The sequence below is a fragment of the Chiloscyllium punctatum genome, chromosome 19, assembly GCF_047496795.1.
Source record: "Chiloscyllium punctatum isolate Juve2018m chromosome 19, sChiPun1.3, whole genome shotgun sequence".
Lineage (NCBI taxonomy): Eukaryota > Metazoa > Chordata > Chondrichthyes > Orectolobiformes > Hemiscylliidae > Chiloscyllium > Chiloscyllium punctatum.
The window spans coordinates 72,768,726-72,786,882 of NC_092757.1; the positions used below are offsets into that span (position 1 = coordinate 72,768,726).

The 18,157-nt window shown below is 43.3% G+C and overlaps 1 protein-coding gene across 3 annotated transcripts in view; it reads right to left on the minus strand.

The window, feature by feature from the left end:
- The window catches only part of LOC140491468 (ras-related protein Rab-34-like), a 60,244-nt gene that overhangs the window by 14,999 nt on the left and 27,088 nt on the right, over nucleotides 1-18,157 (minus strand). For all 3 annotated transcript variants that reach the window (XM_072589662.1, XM_072589661.1, XM_072589663.1), the window contains exons 4-7: nucleotides 11,416-11,481; nucleotides 10,520-10,621; nucleotides 5,205-5,269; nucleotides 1,076-1,127 (exon numbers count right to left, since the gene is read on the minus strand). In XM_072589662.1, the coding sequence (XP_072445763.1) occupies nucleotides 1,076-1,127; nucleotides 5,205-5,269; nucleotides 10,520-10,621; nucleotides 11,416-11,481 (285 nt within the window). The remainder of the gene's footprint in view (nucleotides 1-1,075; nucleotides 1,128-5,204; nucleotides 5,270-10,519; nucleotides 10,622-11,415; nucleotides 11,482-18,157) is intronic.

Genomic DNA, 18,157 nt, shown 5'->3' on the forward strand with positions numbered 1-18,157 from the left:
TATGTAGCCTTTCACCAATGCACCTTGCAAACCTGTGAGCTCTATCACCTAGAAGGACAAGGCAGCAGGTACAGAGTCGCATGTACCGTGAGAACACCATTCCCTGCAAACCACACATCTGACTTTGAACTATATCGCCACCCCCTACCTTGTTGCCAGGACAAGTGCTGACAGGACTTTGGGTGTCCCTGTATCACGAGAACTGAAACAGTTTCAGGAAGTGGCTCACCACCACCTTCTCTAGAACATCAGGGGTGGGCAACATATTTTGGATTAGCCACACAGCCCCAAACCTCATGAAAGAATAAAACATGTTCTGGGTGGAAGAAAACCAGGTTTGTAAATTATCTACACTGCAATTTGCAGTACAAGTCTTGTCTTGTGAACAAATAAACAGCAGATTTATGCTAGAGATATGACTTGTGAGACAGAATCTTCCCTTGGTTTAACCTACCATCCACTGGAACCAGGCTGTTCCCTTTCATGAGCCCAAAAATGGATAAATCTACTAATCAGCTGCATAAAAATAAAGTCCTGATGGCTCAAATACCTTTGGTACAGCTGTCACCTTTGAAACAAAGTTGAGAGCAGGAGAGGACTTAATTATTGTGTGCATAATCCCTTATTAATTATGTGAAGATGATTTATTCACTCTTTCCTTCTTTTCCCCACTTTAGTAATTACTATCGTCCCTTTTCTTTGAAGGGAAACTACTATTCGGTTGAAAAATCAGGACATGCAATAATGGAAGAGCTTTGTACAAGTCCAGGATGGTCCAAAGGACTAGCAAATTTTAAAGTGGGTTGATATCTAATACAGTTAATACTTTCCTTGCTTCCTCTGGAGGAGACCTGAGTTCTGGTGCATTGTACCAGCCTGCTAGTCTGGTATAGGTTGAGAAATCCACAATGTCTTCCTTGACACCATTAAGTAAGCACACCAGACTGAGCTGTGATCATCACAAATCCAGGTATGAAAGAAAAGATAATAGATTGTTTGGAAGGATAAGTATGGAGTGTTTGAAGGTATCTCTGTGAATTCAAAGATAAAGCAAAAACTTCATTTTGTTACTTACTTTACATGATCCAATGATGCTATGTCATTGACATCAAACACAATTATTATTGCTGAAAAAGAGATGGCATTTCAATTATTATTTTTTTGTAAAATTAGCGAATTATGTTCAACAAAATATCAAAGAAAATCATTCAAAGCCCCAGATGAGATCTGAGAAAAGTTATCTTCCTAATTTGTAAATATTTTAATTTCTGTTTTAAGCATAAGGCTTTCTCAAGTCACCCACTGATTCACTGATTAGTAAAACTGACCTGTGATGAGGGTAAGTTCTTGTTAAAACAATATTCTAGAATTGGGTTTTTAGAGGTATCATCAGTCTTCCAGTATGGTGAGAATTAGGCTCCTAGAAACATAAAATCCCAATTCAGCCCATTGAGTCTACATCAATCCCCTGAAGAGTATTCCACCCAGACCCAAATGGAGTTCTTACTATAGCTAACCCACATAACTTACACATCCCCTGATACTATTGGGCAATTTCCCATGGCCATTCCACTGAACCTGCACATCTTTGGATTGTGGGAGGAAACCGGAGCACCCAGAGAAAACCCATGCAGACAAGGGAAGAATGTGTAAACTCCACACAGACAGTTGTCCAAGGCTGGAATCAAACTAGAGTCCCTGGAGCTGTGAGGTAGCAGTGCTAACCACTAAGCCACTGTGCCAACCAACCACTGTGCCACAATAGATTGCCCTGCTGTTATAATACCGCTCCTGATATTAGGTTCACAGTGAATTGCCCTGACATTGTACCCAACTCCTATTTTTCTCTTCATTACTTCAAGTGGACATCCCCACCACTACCAGAGAAAATTAGTTCAGACTCATTTCTCTAGTTCTTCCAGCTGGAGATCTGTCAGGTTCCCACTTATTATTTCCAGTAGAGACAAACCTCCAATGATGATGCTTCTTTATCACATCTGGAGAGTCCCAGCATGGTACTTTCTAATTACAGAATAAACAACTGGGAACCTTCAAATTTTGTCAGACCCTTGCCCCTCCTTCTGGAAGCGATGTGATGTACGACAGAACAATTGTGTGCTGCTATGAGAATGCATGCATATATGTACAAACAGAAAATCCCAAACCTCAGTCCCAGCTTAAGCCCAGATAACAAATGGAAAAGTTTTAACTTAATCCACTTACCACTTCACTGCTCTAATGGAGAGACAACAACTGAGACTTTGTAACCTCAACCCACCAGCAAAGGCATCATCAACTTATCTCCTGACGTAGAGGACAGATTTTTACTAGAGGTAGCATTAAGGTCACCACTATGACGTCTCACCGTGGTGGAAAAGGCGGTGATAACATGGAGGGGTGGGGTTGCTTTTGGTGGGAAGGGGTTTGCACCCAATGTGTCAGGGGACACTTCATGAAGGTACCCACTTCCTTAACACCTTTCACACTGAAGTGAAGAGATGTCCACCTGCCTTCCACCTTCCCCTGCCCACTGTATTATGGTGACAGAGAGACCCTGACATAGCCTTTAATCGGGAACTCAGGCCTCCACTGACCTAGGGACAGACAGGCTGGCTGAAGCTTTACTTGCCCGCTATAATATGAGAAATAGCTCAGGGCTTGGCAGGAAGGTGGTGGGTTAGCCATATATTCCATTGTACATGGAATATATGGCTAACTCACCTTCAAACTCAGCAGCACGGTGCCCATGTGGTATTGCATTTAACTCGCCCCAAAATGTTCCTCTGGCTTCACAATCACTTGAGCTTGATACTTGACACATGACTGTAAATCTGTTCCTGACCACAGGATGGTGCTGTATGTCTTGTTTTCACGAAGAATTCAGGCAAATAATTTGTGCAATCACTACAGTTTGTACTGCACCACCCTTTGCACCGATGTTACAGCATGTTCGTTACCAACAGAGGTCTCAAAGCATTTTAATACATGAGCTTAGAACAATTTTTATAGTTTGGTACAATGGGATTGCTGATATCAGGCATGTTAGCAGCACAGCTTTTGAGAAGGGTTCAGGACCATTGATACTGGTCAAATTGGATCAGAGAATATCAAGGGCTCAGTCCATGTGGAAAGAAATCCAATCTCCCTCAGTGCTCGCTCTCCTGTTTCCAAGATGAGCAATGCCGTAGTTTTAAAATTCTCATCCTTGCTTTCAAATCCCTCCATGGCTTCAACCTCCCTATTTCTGTAACCTCCTCTTGCCTCACCATCCTCCCGGATACCTGCATTCCTCCAGTTCTACGCTCCTTAGTTTAAATTGCTCTACCACTGGTGACCAGGCCTTTAGCTAACTAGCCCCCAAGGTCAGGAATTCTTTTTTATTCCCTTCAGCTTTAAAGGCATTCCTTAAAATCTACTGCTTTGACCAATGCTTTTGTCAGCGGCCCTAATATCTCATGATGTTTTGATGTTGCATTTTCTTTGATAATACTCCAGTGAAACACTTACGGATTTTGTTTTTTGCTAGGCACTATATAAATGCGAGTTGTTGTGGTTGAGAGTCACCCAGTCGTAATATCACTGTGAGACGTGAATATAGGGGACTATGTTAGCTTGTGAATCCACGCTGGGTTGGCGTGTACTTACCTCTTGAGAGTGGTAAGGCCATGTAGAGGAATCAGTGTCTCTTCAGAGCACCAGGAAGAATGTCTCAGAGTTTCCAAATTCCAGTTATACATCACAACTTTCCAGCTGACAGATGGCCCAGAAGATGCCTTGTTACAGGATGTACATTATGAAGCTAGAGTGGGTTCAGAAGAGATTTACCAGGATGTTGCCAGGTATGGAAGGTTTGAGCTATAAAGAAGGGCTGCATAAGTGTAGGAGGTGGTAAGATGATCTTATAAAGGTTCATACAACCATGAGGGATATAGATAGGGTTAATGGTGGCGTCTTTTCCCTAGGATGTGGGATTTCAAGACCAGGGGGCACAGTTTTAAGTGAGAGGAGAGAGATTTTAAAAAAACATGAGGGGCAAATGTTTTTACACAGCAGGTGGTTCACGTGTGAAATGAATTTCCTTGGGAAGTGGTGGATGTGGGCACAACATTGAAAAGATAGATAAGTACATGAATAGGAAAAATTTGGACGGATATGGACCAGGAGCAGACAGGTGATTGGCATGGACTGGTTGAACCAAAGGATCTGTTTCCATGCTGTATGACTCTGTGACTCTACGTTTTAAGGATATATTATTTGTGGGGAGTATTTTACTTCACCCTGAGTAGGGAAGAGAAGGCTAACAACGAGAATGCGTTGCAATGTGTAATGGGGGGAGGGATTGCTTCTCAATAAGTAAGCCTCGAATTCTGAGACATGCAGAATTCTCAGGTTTCTTACCTCAAACAGTTCAATGTGAAAACAAAGTTAGATTCTGTACAATAATGAAAGTTTTTGTGTTTATATAGCCTCTAGTCATGTTGAAATGTCTCAAGGTGCCTCAGATAATTAACTATTTACAAGTGCAGTGACTCTTGGGGTGGCACAATGTCACAGTGGTGAGCACTGCTGCCTCACAGTGCCAGGGTCCCAGGTTTGATTCCAGCCTCGGGAGACTGTCTGTGTGGAGTTTGCACATTCTCCTTGTGTCTGTGTGGGTTTCCTCTGAGTGCTCCGCTTTCCTCCCAAAGTCCAAAGATGTGCAGGTCAGGTAAATAGGCCATGTTAAATTGCCCATAGTGTTAGGTACATTAGTCAGCGGGAAATGGGTCTGGGTGGGTTACTCTTTGGAGGGTTGGTGTGGACTGGTTGGGCCAAAGGGCCTGTTTCCACACTGTAGGGAATCTAACTTAATCTAATCAAACTGGCAGACTTGAAGTTGTTCTGCAATATCAAACAAACAACAAATTAACTTCATGGCAAGGTAACTGGTTTCAAGCAAGGAGGAGAACTTGCTGCTCCTCTTCAGTTTGTGCCAATAGATTGTTTTTGTTCACTCAGGTTGCAGCTAATATTTCATTTGAAGACAGCAGCTCATCAAAGCAGCAGTCCCTCACTGCTGTTTATATGCTCCCATCAACAGATTGATCAGAAGTGTAGAAAGAATTTGAACTTTTTTGGCTTACATGACTCAGCCAATCTGAATAAAACATCTTTGTTACCATATAGTTAAAAAAAACTATACTGTTGAAAAATTAGACTTGTACCTTGTGCACCTCTGTAGTACGTGGATGCAATACACTTGAATCTTTCTTGTCCTGCCGTGTCCCATCTATTAGAAAACAGGTCCATAATTTAGAACATATTTCAGCATTATTATATATTTATAATGTACAATTCACTTGTATCCATCCAAGTTTACCTTCAGAAGTCTTACGTAGACAAGATGAAGAGCAATTGTACAATCTGGACAACTAAAGGAGAAGGTACACAGGACTCAGTATTGTGATGTTGATATACAGTGTACCACAACCACAGTGTTATACCAGGGGCATATCTGTGGCCTACTGAGAGGCTGCATATGTGATGCTTCAGAGCTTCTCCTCTGGTTTTACTGCATGCTGGATGATCTCCTGACACCATTTCACACACTCCTGTGCCAGCAGATATGAATGAGGGTGGGGCATGCAAAATCCAGCTGCTGCCCTTCCCACCACCAACCCACATGGCCTCCAACCTATCTCAAATTTCAAGTGTGGCCCTAGGGAGATGTCAGGTGACTCGCATTACCTTGGGCCCACTGGGCTAGTTCATGGCCACTTAAGATCTTCATTCTGCCATCCGTGGTGTTCTAACCATAATAGTACGGACGCTGGGCCTTGTGGGAAGGCCAGCCATTTTAGCTACATGGGTTGGTGTCAGACAAGCTCGTGGGGATAGATGGGATACCTCTTCTGGGTTCATCAGAGGAACCCTGTTAAAAATCATTCCCCCACAACTGCCTGCAGTTCCTGTCATAGCCACTGCTCCTGGTTCGGACAATGCTGGGAAGGCACTGATCGTCCAGCAGCTCTCGAAGATGGGGCCTTTCTTCTGACAAAGGGGTGGAAGGGTCGCCTTAAAGTAATTAACATCACTTCCAGGCTGACACTGCTGAAGGACTACCATCAGGCTTGGGAGTGCAACCTCCCCCGCTCCCTCAATCACTTAGCACCAGGGAGGATAATGAACACAGCATCCCATATAATCCAGCCCCTTTTACACAGTCACACCCCACTGCACTCAACACAGGTGCTCATATATCTGTGTCAGGTCCTTGGAGCAGATTTGAGAGAATAAGCATTTTCTTAAAATTATGCTTCTCTCTCTGGGAACAGAGTCTCTCAAAACAATATCTCTCGCTCTCTTCCATATCAAGGATTTCTCTCATCTTTCACGCCCCTCTTTGGAAGTTCTGCATTCTTTCAAGTTTCACCAGTAACATGATCTCCCTTCCCCATCCAAACAGAGTCTCTCTCTTTTCAGTTACTCTTGGTGTCCATATCGGATCAGCACACTTGAAACCCTCATCATAGCTCCGCTTCATTGTACAGATTGGAGCTAGCAAATACCATGGGCCGAGTCCTCTCCCCTCTGAATATTTCCAGGAAATGGGACCTTTTCTGGCTCCTTCATAACCTGAATTTTTACAGTGCTTCCACCTCCTAAATGGGAGGCTGTGTTATAGAACCTGTTGTTGTAGTGTTCAGAAGATTAGGAGACAGTGAGGACTGCAGATGTTGGAGATCAGAGTGGAGTGTGGGGTGCTCGAAAAGCACAGCAGGTCAGGCAGCATCCAAGGAGCAGGAGAATCGACGTTTCGGGAAGAAGGGCTTATGCCCTAAAATGTCGATTCTCCTGCTCCTTGGATGCTGCCTGACCTGCTGTGCTTTTCCAGCACCACACTCTTGTGTACAGAATGTGTACTGTGTTTGTAGAGCGCCTGGCACTCTGCTTGACTGTTCCAAATAGCACCTAAAATGTCTAATCATTTAGAGATTGGGATTTGGTTTGCTTAGTTGGCTAGTCAGTGGGTTTGCGATGAAGAGTTATGCCAATTGGGTTCAATTCCTGCACTAGCTGAGGTTATCATGAAAGATTCTCCTTTTCAACCTTCCCCTCACCTGCGGTGTGGTGACCCTTAGGTTAAACCACCACCTAGTTGTTTCACTCTCTCTCGTGAGAGAGCAGCCCCATGGTCCATTAGGACTGCAGCAACTTTACTTTTATTTTTACTTGGAGGTGGCTATTGGGCAGGGAACCACTGCTACTTTAAGAATGAGAAGTCAGAATCCACTCACTGCCATCTCAAAATGCAGCTTCTCACACTTCTTCTTGCCCCCTCCCTCCAAATCCACTTCTTTGGGCTGGTATGACTCCACCCCATGACTTGTTGAAATGGCAGGAATCTAGGGAATATTAAAACTCAGATCTGAAAAATGAACCTACAAAACAACAGGATTCTGGAAACACTGCCAATTTTTGCCACATCTTGTACTGAATGATTGAAGGTTTATTTAATATCAGTTATTGAAACTTAAGGTACATTCGCATGTGATATTGCAATTTAGACATACTCATTTACTCCACAATTTCACTTAAACATTTTGTTTTGGTTGTTCTAAAGTTCTGTTCCACTCAAAAGAGATGCCAGCACACTCCAGTTCATCACTCAAATGGCCTTTACACATCTATAGTTCAGGCAGAATACCAATCTCAGATGTATCACTATTGTTCCTAATCTTGACTTCCTAAACATTTCCAGCGGGGTTGTTAGAGACAATCACTGAAAACTGATCTGTTGTTACCAGGTACCAACTATCAATAACTGACTATCACTCAGGGAATTACTGAATATTGTCGCTGAATATTAGAGGCCACTATATTCTTTTTTTCTCCAAGGTCACAGTGTATTGACTTGAATCTGAATCAGGATCACAGAGTGCTAATCAGGGGTTACTGACACAGATTCATGAATACTCATTTGGGTCACTGTGTACACCAATCAGAATTGGGAATTCTGATCATCTAACCAAAAAAAACCAAAGTGCGGGCACTAGAAATCAGAAACAAAAACAGAAGTTTCGGAGAAACTCAGCAGGTTTGGTAGTATCTGTGGAGAGAAAGCAGAGTTAAAGTTGCAGGCCAGCGACCTTCTACAAAACATGGCTCAGCCACTGAGCTACTGCAGGTCGAAGTGAGGTAGTGATGTGGCAATATTTGGACAACCAATTATACAATCTACTCCAAAGGCCTGTACTTATTACTATCTTCACTGATCTACTGAATCTACATGAACACTCTTTGCTCCTGGCAGATTCAGGTGGAAGTATGACATGACAAATGAAAAAAAAAATTTTAGCTTCCTGCTTTTCTGAATACAGGGTGGATACAGTGTGATCTGCTTCCCCTCAGCTCATTGCTTGCTCATCACAGATTTAGCTGTAAATGCCTTCTGTCTGGACATGGAGTGTATTTGCATGACACTGCACTCCAATTGGTCTAACGTTAAGAAGCCTCAGTAACAGAGCAGCTGAATCCATCTGCACTCCAAGGATGCACTAATGGAGCATTCAAGGTGCTGTAAAATGGAATGCATGTTTCCTGAGCGTGGACATTACTGCTATCATTCAGGGTAAAATGAGGTCAATTTGGCCTGAAGATATTGGTTTGGCAATACAATATCATTGTGCCACCCTCAGATATTATGGAAAGTAAATAACGCTGCTAAAGAGCCAGTCATGTGAAAATATCTACCAGTATTTCTTTGCCTGCTGTATTTCATAGCATACAGTGTGGAAGCAGGCCATTCAGCCCATCGAGTCCACATCGACCTTCTGAAGAGCATCCCACCCATCTACCTTATACCTCTTACCCTGCATTTCCCATGGCTAATCCACCTGGTCTGTAAGTCACTGAACACTTTCGCATGGCCAATCCACCTAACCTGCATATCTTTGGACTGGGGGAGCAAACCAGACCACACAGAAGAAATCAATGCACAGACTGGTGAGTGTGCAAACTCTACACAGTCACCTGAGGGTGAAACCTGAGGGCCCTGGTACTGTGAGGCAGCAGTGCTAACCACTGAGCCGCCATGCCACCCAGGCTATTTCTAGGCTATTGGATGGGAATAGAATTGGGAGTAGTTTACAGCAGTATTGGCGAGGCAACACTGAGAGAGAAAACAATGTTCTGTCAATGGCATCGCCTTGAATGTAGCAGCAGGTTCTCTGCTGGTGGAGGCCTCTGTTTTTACACTTCAATCATTAGCTTTTTTGAGCCTGCCATGAGAAACAAAATAAGTGATTGAGAGATTAGGGGGGATGGGGTTGGCTTTTCAATATGTAGCCATAATCAATTTCCTGATCACAGTATAATCCCTCTGCTGTATGACCTCCAATCTTAGACTCCCAATTGCATGTAGAATCTCGTTCCTCAGATCACTAACTGGTTACCTCCCTGCTGGGCAACTGCCATCAGCCATTCAATGGCTGATTGGCCTAATTGAGAAGGCAAGATCACACAGAACACTCACGTTCCGTTCCTCCATCCTCAACCTGCTGAAAAGCATAAATTCACACCATAAATTTCTGAAAAAAGTCATTCGGCCCAGTATCTACTCTTTGGAAGAGCTGTCCAATTAGCCTCATTTGTTGCTCCTTTCCCAAAGGCCTGCAAGGATTTCCTTTTCAATTGTTCTTCTCAATTTCTCCTCATCTCAATGGCCTATCCTGTATCATGATCTGTGACCTCAGTTCCTGATCAACAGGAACATGAATCCCCGTCTAAAAGTTGCTATTGGATCCCCTTCCATGACCCTTCCAAGGAATGTGTTAAAGATCATAACTTTCAGCTGCGTGAACAAATGCTTCCCAATCTCCCTGCTGATTTTTTTGGTGCTTACCTGAAATCTAGTTAATGACCATTAGCCCCCAGCAGAAATAGTTTCTCGTTGTGTACTCTACCAAAGTCCATCAGAACTTTGGACACCCTTATTAAATGCTCTTCTAACAGGCTCTGCTCTAGCTTTCACAGCTTCATCACATAGATGAAGTCTCTCAGCTCTGACACCATTCTAGTAAATCCACTCTACATCCTCTTCAACTCACTAATATTCTTCCTAAAGTATGATGCCCAAATTTGGATACTGTACTCCAACTATTGTTTAATCAGTAACATCTAAAGGTTCTATGTAGCTTCCTTGCTTTTGTACTGTACCTTTGTTCAGATAGACAACAATTCCCAATGCCTCTTAATGTCTTATCAATTTCTCCTGTCACCTTCAAAGATTTGTGTAAGTTCACTCCCTTGTGCCTAGGTCTTACATCCCCTTTAAAATGGATAAGTTTGTTTTTATTACTCTCCTCTGCCCTACATTAAGTTTCATCTGTCACAATCTCCCTTACTTCACTATTCCACCTCTGTTCACCTGACATTTGTAAACATTTCAAAATCCACGAATTGTGAGAGCAAATCAAATACTTTCCAGCAATCAAATCAGATAAATGTTGGCAGTTAATTTCTCCACCTTCATACGTACAGCTGTAAACTGAAGGGAACTCCCAACACTTCAAACCGCTCCATCTCAAAATCCACCCCAATAGTCGCTTTGTAATTCTTGTCAAATGTGTCCTTGCAAAATCTGAATGGCAAACAGAGATATAGAAAGTATGAAATATATGAAATTGCAGACAACTGTTTATAAAAGCTGAAAAATGCAGCAAGGTATGTCCCTCTTTCTCAGATCTGAGACAAGATAGTGAAGGCAGGGTTTGGTATGCTTTCCTTTATTGATCAGTACACTGAATATGGGCATTGAGAGGTCATATTGCAGCTGTACAGGACATTGGTTGGGCCACTTTTGAAGTACCATTTTCAATTCTGGTCTCCCTGCTATAGTAAGGATGTTGTGAAACTTGAAAGGGTTAAGAAAAGATTTACAAGGATGTTGCCAGGGTTGGAGGGTTTAAGCTGTAGGGAGAAGCTGAATAGGCTGGGGCTGTTTTCCCTGGAGCATCGGCGGCTGAGGGGTGACCTTATAGAGGTTTATAAAATCATGAGGGGAATAGCCAAGGGCTTTCTCCCTAGAGTAACGGAATCCAAAACTAGAGGACATAGGTGAGAGGAGAAAGATTTAAAAGGGACCTAAGGGGCAACCTTTTCATGAAGAGGGTGGTGCATGTATGGAATGACCTGCCAGAGGAAGTGGTGGAGGCTGGTACAATTACAACATTTAAAAGGCATCTGGAAGGGTACATGAGTAGGAAGGGTTTGGAGGGATATGGGCGAAGTACTGGCAAATGGGACTACATTAATTTAGGATATCTGGTCAGCTTTGATGAGTTGGACCAACAGGTCTGTTTCCATGCTGTACATCTCAATGGCTCTATTTCATTTAATGTAACTTGGCTTAAGTCCATTTAGGATTGTACTTACCGATTGATTAAACATGTTTTTCCAACTGACAAGTCTCCAACCACGATAATCTTGGAAATCTTCAACCTAAAATTAAAATGGATTGATTTTACATATCTCTTGAAAGTGATGGAACAAGACATTTTTCCATTTATTTTATATTGGCCAAATACAATATTTTTGGAAGGTTGCTAATACTTGAAATACACTCTTCACCACATTCATAAATTGTGGTGAAGAGTTTATTTCAAGTATTAGGTCCACCCTATCTTTGTTGTATTACAGAGCATTTTCTTTTTAATCTAAAAATAGCTGTAGAGATACAATAAATTACATGTTGGTTTTCTCTACAAGGTTCTTCTTATTAGACGAGAAGTTGCCAACTTGACACACTTTAGACAACATAAGGCCCTGAAGAACCCACTCACTTCGACAATACAGGCGGCAGCATATGCTGGCAGTGGTGGGATGTAAAGATTTAACTGAGCAGAACCAGTCCCAACAAGGCATACATACTGATAACTCAGAAGGCCTCAGAGAAAACAGATACTACTGATTGCTGAGGTCAGTGAACCTGAAAAAATCTTGAGTCAACACTCAACCCTCAAGAATTCTTCAAAGCATGACACAAGAAGTATTTCAGACCTGTTAAGACACCACTGGAAAGATGAAGTCTGCAGCTCCAAGGCAGAGATACAGGCTGCATTGTGAGGTAGTGACCCATGAGAGCAGTCCTGGTCCACGTTCAGCCAGAGGATAAACCAATATCAAAGATTATGTGAGTCATAGCTAAAAATCTCTGGTATGAAAGGAAACCTTAAACAGTACAGTATTCATTTTAGAAGGGAGAGAACTTTTTAAAAAAATGCTGTGTTGTGCTTACAAGATGAGGCTTCATGATGGGTGGCACTGTGGTTAGCACTGCTGCCTCACAGCGCCAGAGACCCGGGTTCAATTCCCGCCTCAGGTGACTCTCTGTGTGGAGTTTGCACATTCTCCCCGTGTCTGCGTGGGTTTCCTCCGGGTGCTCCGGTTTCCTCCCACACTCCAAAGATGTGCAGGTCAGGTAAATTGGCCATGCTAAAATTGCCCGTAGTGTTAGGTAAGGGGTAGATGTAGGGGTATGGGTGGGCTGCGCTTCGGCGGGGCGGTGTGGACTTGTTGGGCCGAAGGGCCTGTTTCCACACTGTAAGTAATCTAATCTAATCTAAAAAAATGATAAATATGAATTTTCTAACAAACTCATTTGATTTTTGGACACATTATCAACAGTGCAGATGTTTAGAGCCATCATGGATTTCTCTGCTCCAATGTTAATCTAGGATCTTCTGAGATTCTTCGGTATGGTGATTCAACTGGTGAAATATTTGCCTGGCCTCGTGTAGCAGAACCTCCAGAAACAGGTGCTGATGGTAAAGGAAGGCACTGAGCAGGCAAATGGGCCAATTGTATCAGGTTTCCAGCTGTAGGTAGCAACATTGAGGGAGGATGTCAAGTCCGGCAGTTAGAACAGTCAAATGGATCTCTCTGGAGGAAAGGATGTCTTTGTTGGAAGGATGGAACAAAAGATATCCTCAACCAGATATAAACCACAAGCCTAATTCCAAGTTCATACTGTGTCTTCCTTGCTTAAACTTTAAATTTCCCTTCATGCTTCTAATGTCCTGATGAAAATGGAGTAAAGAATCCCTGCTTCGTAACCTTTGAGCTGTGTGAGTTCAAAATTACACGAGCAGCCATGACAGACCATTTGAGAGAATTCCTCAAGAAGGCACAAAGATAGTGTTGGGTTTCTCATCAAGAGAATTCAGAAGATTAAGGAAATGTTGATTTCTGCAGATGCTTCACACATTATAATAATTCATTCCAAGCAGAAACCTTCAGATCATCTGAATTTGTAAAGGCAAAGACTTAGGGGGGAATGGGGTTGCGGTAGATGTAATTACACAAACAAATTTGTAACAATAATGGTTACCAGAAAAACAAATCTTATATATATATATGTGGGTCTGGAGGGATCTGGAAGCAGTAGTACTTAAGTAAATGCAATAACCACCATCAGCTACAGTGGTAACATGAGGATTGGGGGAGAGGGGTATTGGGGGGCACAAATGTAGGATCTTGCGGGATACAGATCTAAGCCTAGGTCTCCTAAAGTCTCTATAATGATGCACAGCCTATTCTTATAACCTGTAAACAATTGCAGAGATGAAACGAATTACATTTTGTTTACTGTACAAGACTTTTCTCATTAGACCTTTGCATACAATAGACCACAAAACCCCCAAAAAGACCAGTGTAAAGAGAGTAAAAGGTTTAATAAGTTACAAACATCTACTTCTGTTTTATACTTTAATCATCACCAATACGATATTCATTCAAGATCTTATCCCCAACCCAAAGATAATTGTTTAGATATTTTCTAACCAACTTGTTCAGACATGCTATGACTCACCTTTAGAACAATTAGATCTTCTCCCCAGGCCTCTTAGCTCAGCGATAGAGGCCTTACAATAAATTGCTTATTTCTGTTTCATTCATTCATTGGCTAACCCATTCCTAATTGTTAAGTGTCAACCACATTACTGTCACATGCAACAAAAACCAATAAGTCAGATTGTGCAACAATTGACAATGGTTACCATTAGCTTTTAATTCCAGAACACCATTTTCCATCATCTGCTGCAGTGGGACTCTGAACTGAAACCGCCGCCCCCTCCCCCCCACCCTCCACAACATCTGCCTGCAGATTTGGATCACTAGCACAGTGACAATACAACTATGCCACCACCTCCCCTCAAATAATTACTTAGGTTTTTTTTTAATCAACCTGTTCAGGGGTGTTAATACACACCTCTGTTGGAGGTGGGACTTGAACTCAGGCTTCCTGGCTCAAAGGTAGGGGCACTACCAGTGTATTACAAGACCCTCAACAAATAATTGTTTATTTATTTTCTAATCAATCTGTTCAGTGACATTTTTACACACCTCTGGAGCAGGTGGGACTTGAAACAGGAAAGTTATTAGCCCAGCAATAGGGACACTATCACTGCACCAGTGCAGCGCCCTCAGTCTGCTTTATGATATTTTCCTAATTGACGAGTTCAGGGATGTCATTACACACCTCTGGAGTAGGTTGGAATTGAACCCAGGCCTCCCATTCCTGAAGAAGGGCTCATGCCCAAAATGTCGATTCTCCTGCTCCTTGGATGCTGCCTGACCTGCTGCGCTTTTCCAGCAACACATTTTCAGCTCCCAGTTCAGAAGTAGGGATACTACCATTGCACCTTCAAACAATTGAACATAGAACAGTACAGCACAGCACAGGCCCTTTGACCCTCGATATTGTGCCGACCTTTTTTCCTACACTAAGATCAAACTAACCTACATACCCTTCATATTACTGCCATCCATGTGCCTTCCCAAGAGTCACTTAAATGTCCGTAATGTATCTGACTCTATTACCATTGCTGGCAGTGCATTCCATGCATCCACCACTCTTTGTGTAAAGGACCTATCTCTGACATCTTTCCTAAACCTTCCTCCAATCATCTTCAAATTGTGCCCCCTCATGATAGCTATTTCCGCCCCGGAAAAAAATCTCTGGCTATCCACTCTATCTATGCCTCTCATCATCATCTTGTATACCTCTGTCAAGTTTCCTCTCATCCTTCGCTCCAATGAGAAAAGCCTGAGCTCCCTAAAACTTCCTTCATAAGACATGCCCTCCAGTCCAGGCAGCATCCTGGTAAATCTCCTCTGCACCCTCTCTCAAGCTTCCACATTCTTCCTATAATGAGGCAACCAGAACTGAATACATTATTCCAAGTGAGGTCTAACCAGAGCTCTACAGAGCTGCAGCATAACCTCACCACTCTTAAACTCAGCCCCCCTGCGAATGAAAGCCAACAAACCATACACCTTCTTAACAACCCTATCAACTTGGTTGGCAATTTTGAGGGATCCACGGGTGTGGACACCAAGATCCCTCTGTTCCTCCACACTGCCAAGAATCTTGTGTTTCACCCGCTAATGTGCATTCAGATTCCACCTTCCAAAATGAATAATTTCATACTTTTCCAGGTTGGACTCCATCTGCCACTTCTCAGCTCAGCTCTGCATCCTGTCAATGTCCCATTGCAACCTACAACAGCCCTGCACACTATCCACAACTCCCCCAACCTTCGTGTCATCAGCAAACTTACTAATCCACCCTTTCACTTCCTCATCCCAGTCATTTAAGAAAATCACTAAGAGCAGAGGTCTCAGAGACTGCTGCGGAACACTACTTGACACTGAACTCCAGACTAAATAATTTCCATCTACTACCACCCTCTGTCTTCTCTGTATCCAGACAACCAAATTTCCCTGTATCCCATGCCTCCTTACTTTCTGAATGAGCCTATCACGGGCAACCTTATCAAACGCTTGTGTAAATCCATATACACCACATCCACTGCTCTACCTGTATCAATATGTTTTGTCATATCCTCAAAGACTTCAATAAGGTTTGTGAGGCATGACCTGCCCTCACAAAGCCATGACAACTATCTCTAATCAAATGATGCTTTTCCAAATAATAATAAATCCTGTCTCTCGGAATCCTTTCCAATAATTTGTCCATCACTAATTTAAGACTGACTAGACTGTAATTCCCAGGGTTATCCCTATTCTCTTTTTTGAACATTTGCCACCTTCCAACCATCTGGTACTCCAATGGATATTGAGGATGCAAATATTACCATCGAAGGCGCAGCAATCTCTTCCCTCACTTCCTGTAGTAACCTTGGGTGTATTCTGAATAGGAAGGAGGAGAAAGTGAGTACTGCAGATGCTGGAGATCAGAGCTGAAAATATGTTGCTGGAAAAGCGCAGCAGGTCAGGCAGCATCCAAGGAGCAGGAGAATCGACGTTTCGGGGATCAGCCCTTCTTCAGGAATGAGGAAAGTGTGTCCACCAGGGTAAGATAAAAGGTAGGGAGGAGGGACTTGGGGGAGGGGCGTTGGGAATGCGATAGGTGGAGGGAGGTCAAGGTGAGGGTGATAGGCTGGAGTTGGGTGGGGGCGGAGAGGTCAGGAAGAAGATTGCAGGTTAGGAAGGCGGTGCTGAGTTCGATGGATTTGACTGAGACAAGGTGGGGGGAGGGGAAATGAGGAAACTGGAGAAATCTGAGTTCATCCCTTGTGGTTGGAGGGTTCCCAGGTGGAAGATGAGGCGCTCTTCCTCCAACCGTCGTGTTGCCATGGTCTGGCGATGGAGGAGTCCAAGGACCTGCATGTCCTTGGTGGAGTGGGAGGGGGAGTTGAAGTGTTGGGCTATGGGGTGGTTGGGTTGGTTGGTCCGGGAAGAGCTGTATTCTGTCTGGCCCAGGTGCCTTATCTATCCTCATGTGTTTCAAGATCTCCAGCAAATCCTCCTTCTTAATATCAACCTGTTTGCACATATTGTTGCAATATTGCGTGCAGTTCTGGTCTTCCTATCAGAAAGATGTTGTGAAAATTGAAAGGGTTCAGAAAAGATTTACACGGATGGTGCCAGGGTTGGAGGATTTGAGCTATAAGGAGAGGTTGAATAGGCTAGGGCTGTTTTCTCTGGAGCTACGGAGACTGAGGGGTGACCTTATAGAGGTTCATAAAATCATGAGGGGCATGGATAGGGTAAAGAGACAAGGTTTTTTTCCCTGGGGTCGGGGAGTCCAGAACTAGAAGGCATAGGTTTAGGGTAGGAGGGGAAAGATATAGAAGAGAACTAAAGGGCAACTTTTTCACTCAGAGGGTGGTACGTGTATGGAATGAGTTGCCTGAGGAAGTGGTGGAGGTTAGTACAATTGCAACATTTAAAAGGCATCTGGATGGGAATATTAATAGAAAGGGTTTGGGGGAAATGGGCCAGGTGCTGGCAGGTGGGACTAGATTGGGTTGGGATATCTGGTCGGCATGGACGAGTTGGACCGAAGGGTCTGTTTCTGTGCTGTACATCTCTATGACTCTGTCAGCCTCTTTCACGCTGTCCACACAAACATCAAGGTCCTTCTCAGTACTTATAGTGAAGCAAAGCTTTCATTAAGGACCTCCCCACCTCCTCTGACTCCAGGTACAAGTTCCCTCCATTATCCATGATCAGCCCTACCCTCACTCTGGCCATCCTCTTGTTCCTCACACAAGTGTAGAATGTCTTGGGGGTTTCCTTAATCCTACCCACTAAAGCTTTATCATGCCCCCTTCTAGCTCTTCTAAGTCCATTTTTCAGTTTATTTCTGGCTACCTTGTAACCCTCTAGAGCCCTATCCGATCCTTGCCTCCTCAACCTTCAGTAAGCTTCCTTTTTCCTGTGGACCAGATGTTCCACATCTCTTGTCATCCAAGGTTCCTTCACCCTACTCTCCTCTCCTTGCCTCAGTGGGACAAACCGACCCAGCACTCGTAGCAAGAGCTCCCTAAACAATCTCCACATTTCTATCATTCATTTCCCTGAGAATATCTGTTCCCATTTTGTGCTGCACAATTCCTGCCTAATAAAATTGCAATTCCCCCTCTCTAATTAAATACTTTCCCATACCATCTGCTCCTATCCCTCTCCATGATTATAGTAAAGGCCAGGGAGTTGTGATCACTATCACTGAAATGCTCTTCACCAACAGATCTGACATCTGACCTGGTTCGTTGCCAAGCACCAAATCCAATATGGCCTCTAGTCAGCCCATCTACAAATTGAGTTAGGAATCCTTCCTGGAGACACCTGACAAAATCTGCTCTATCCAAAC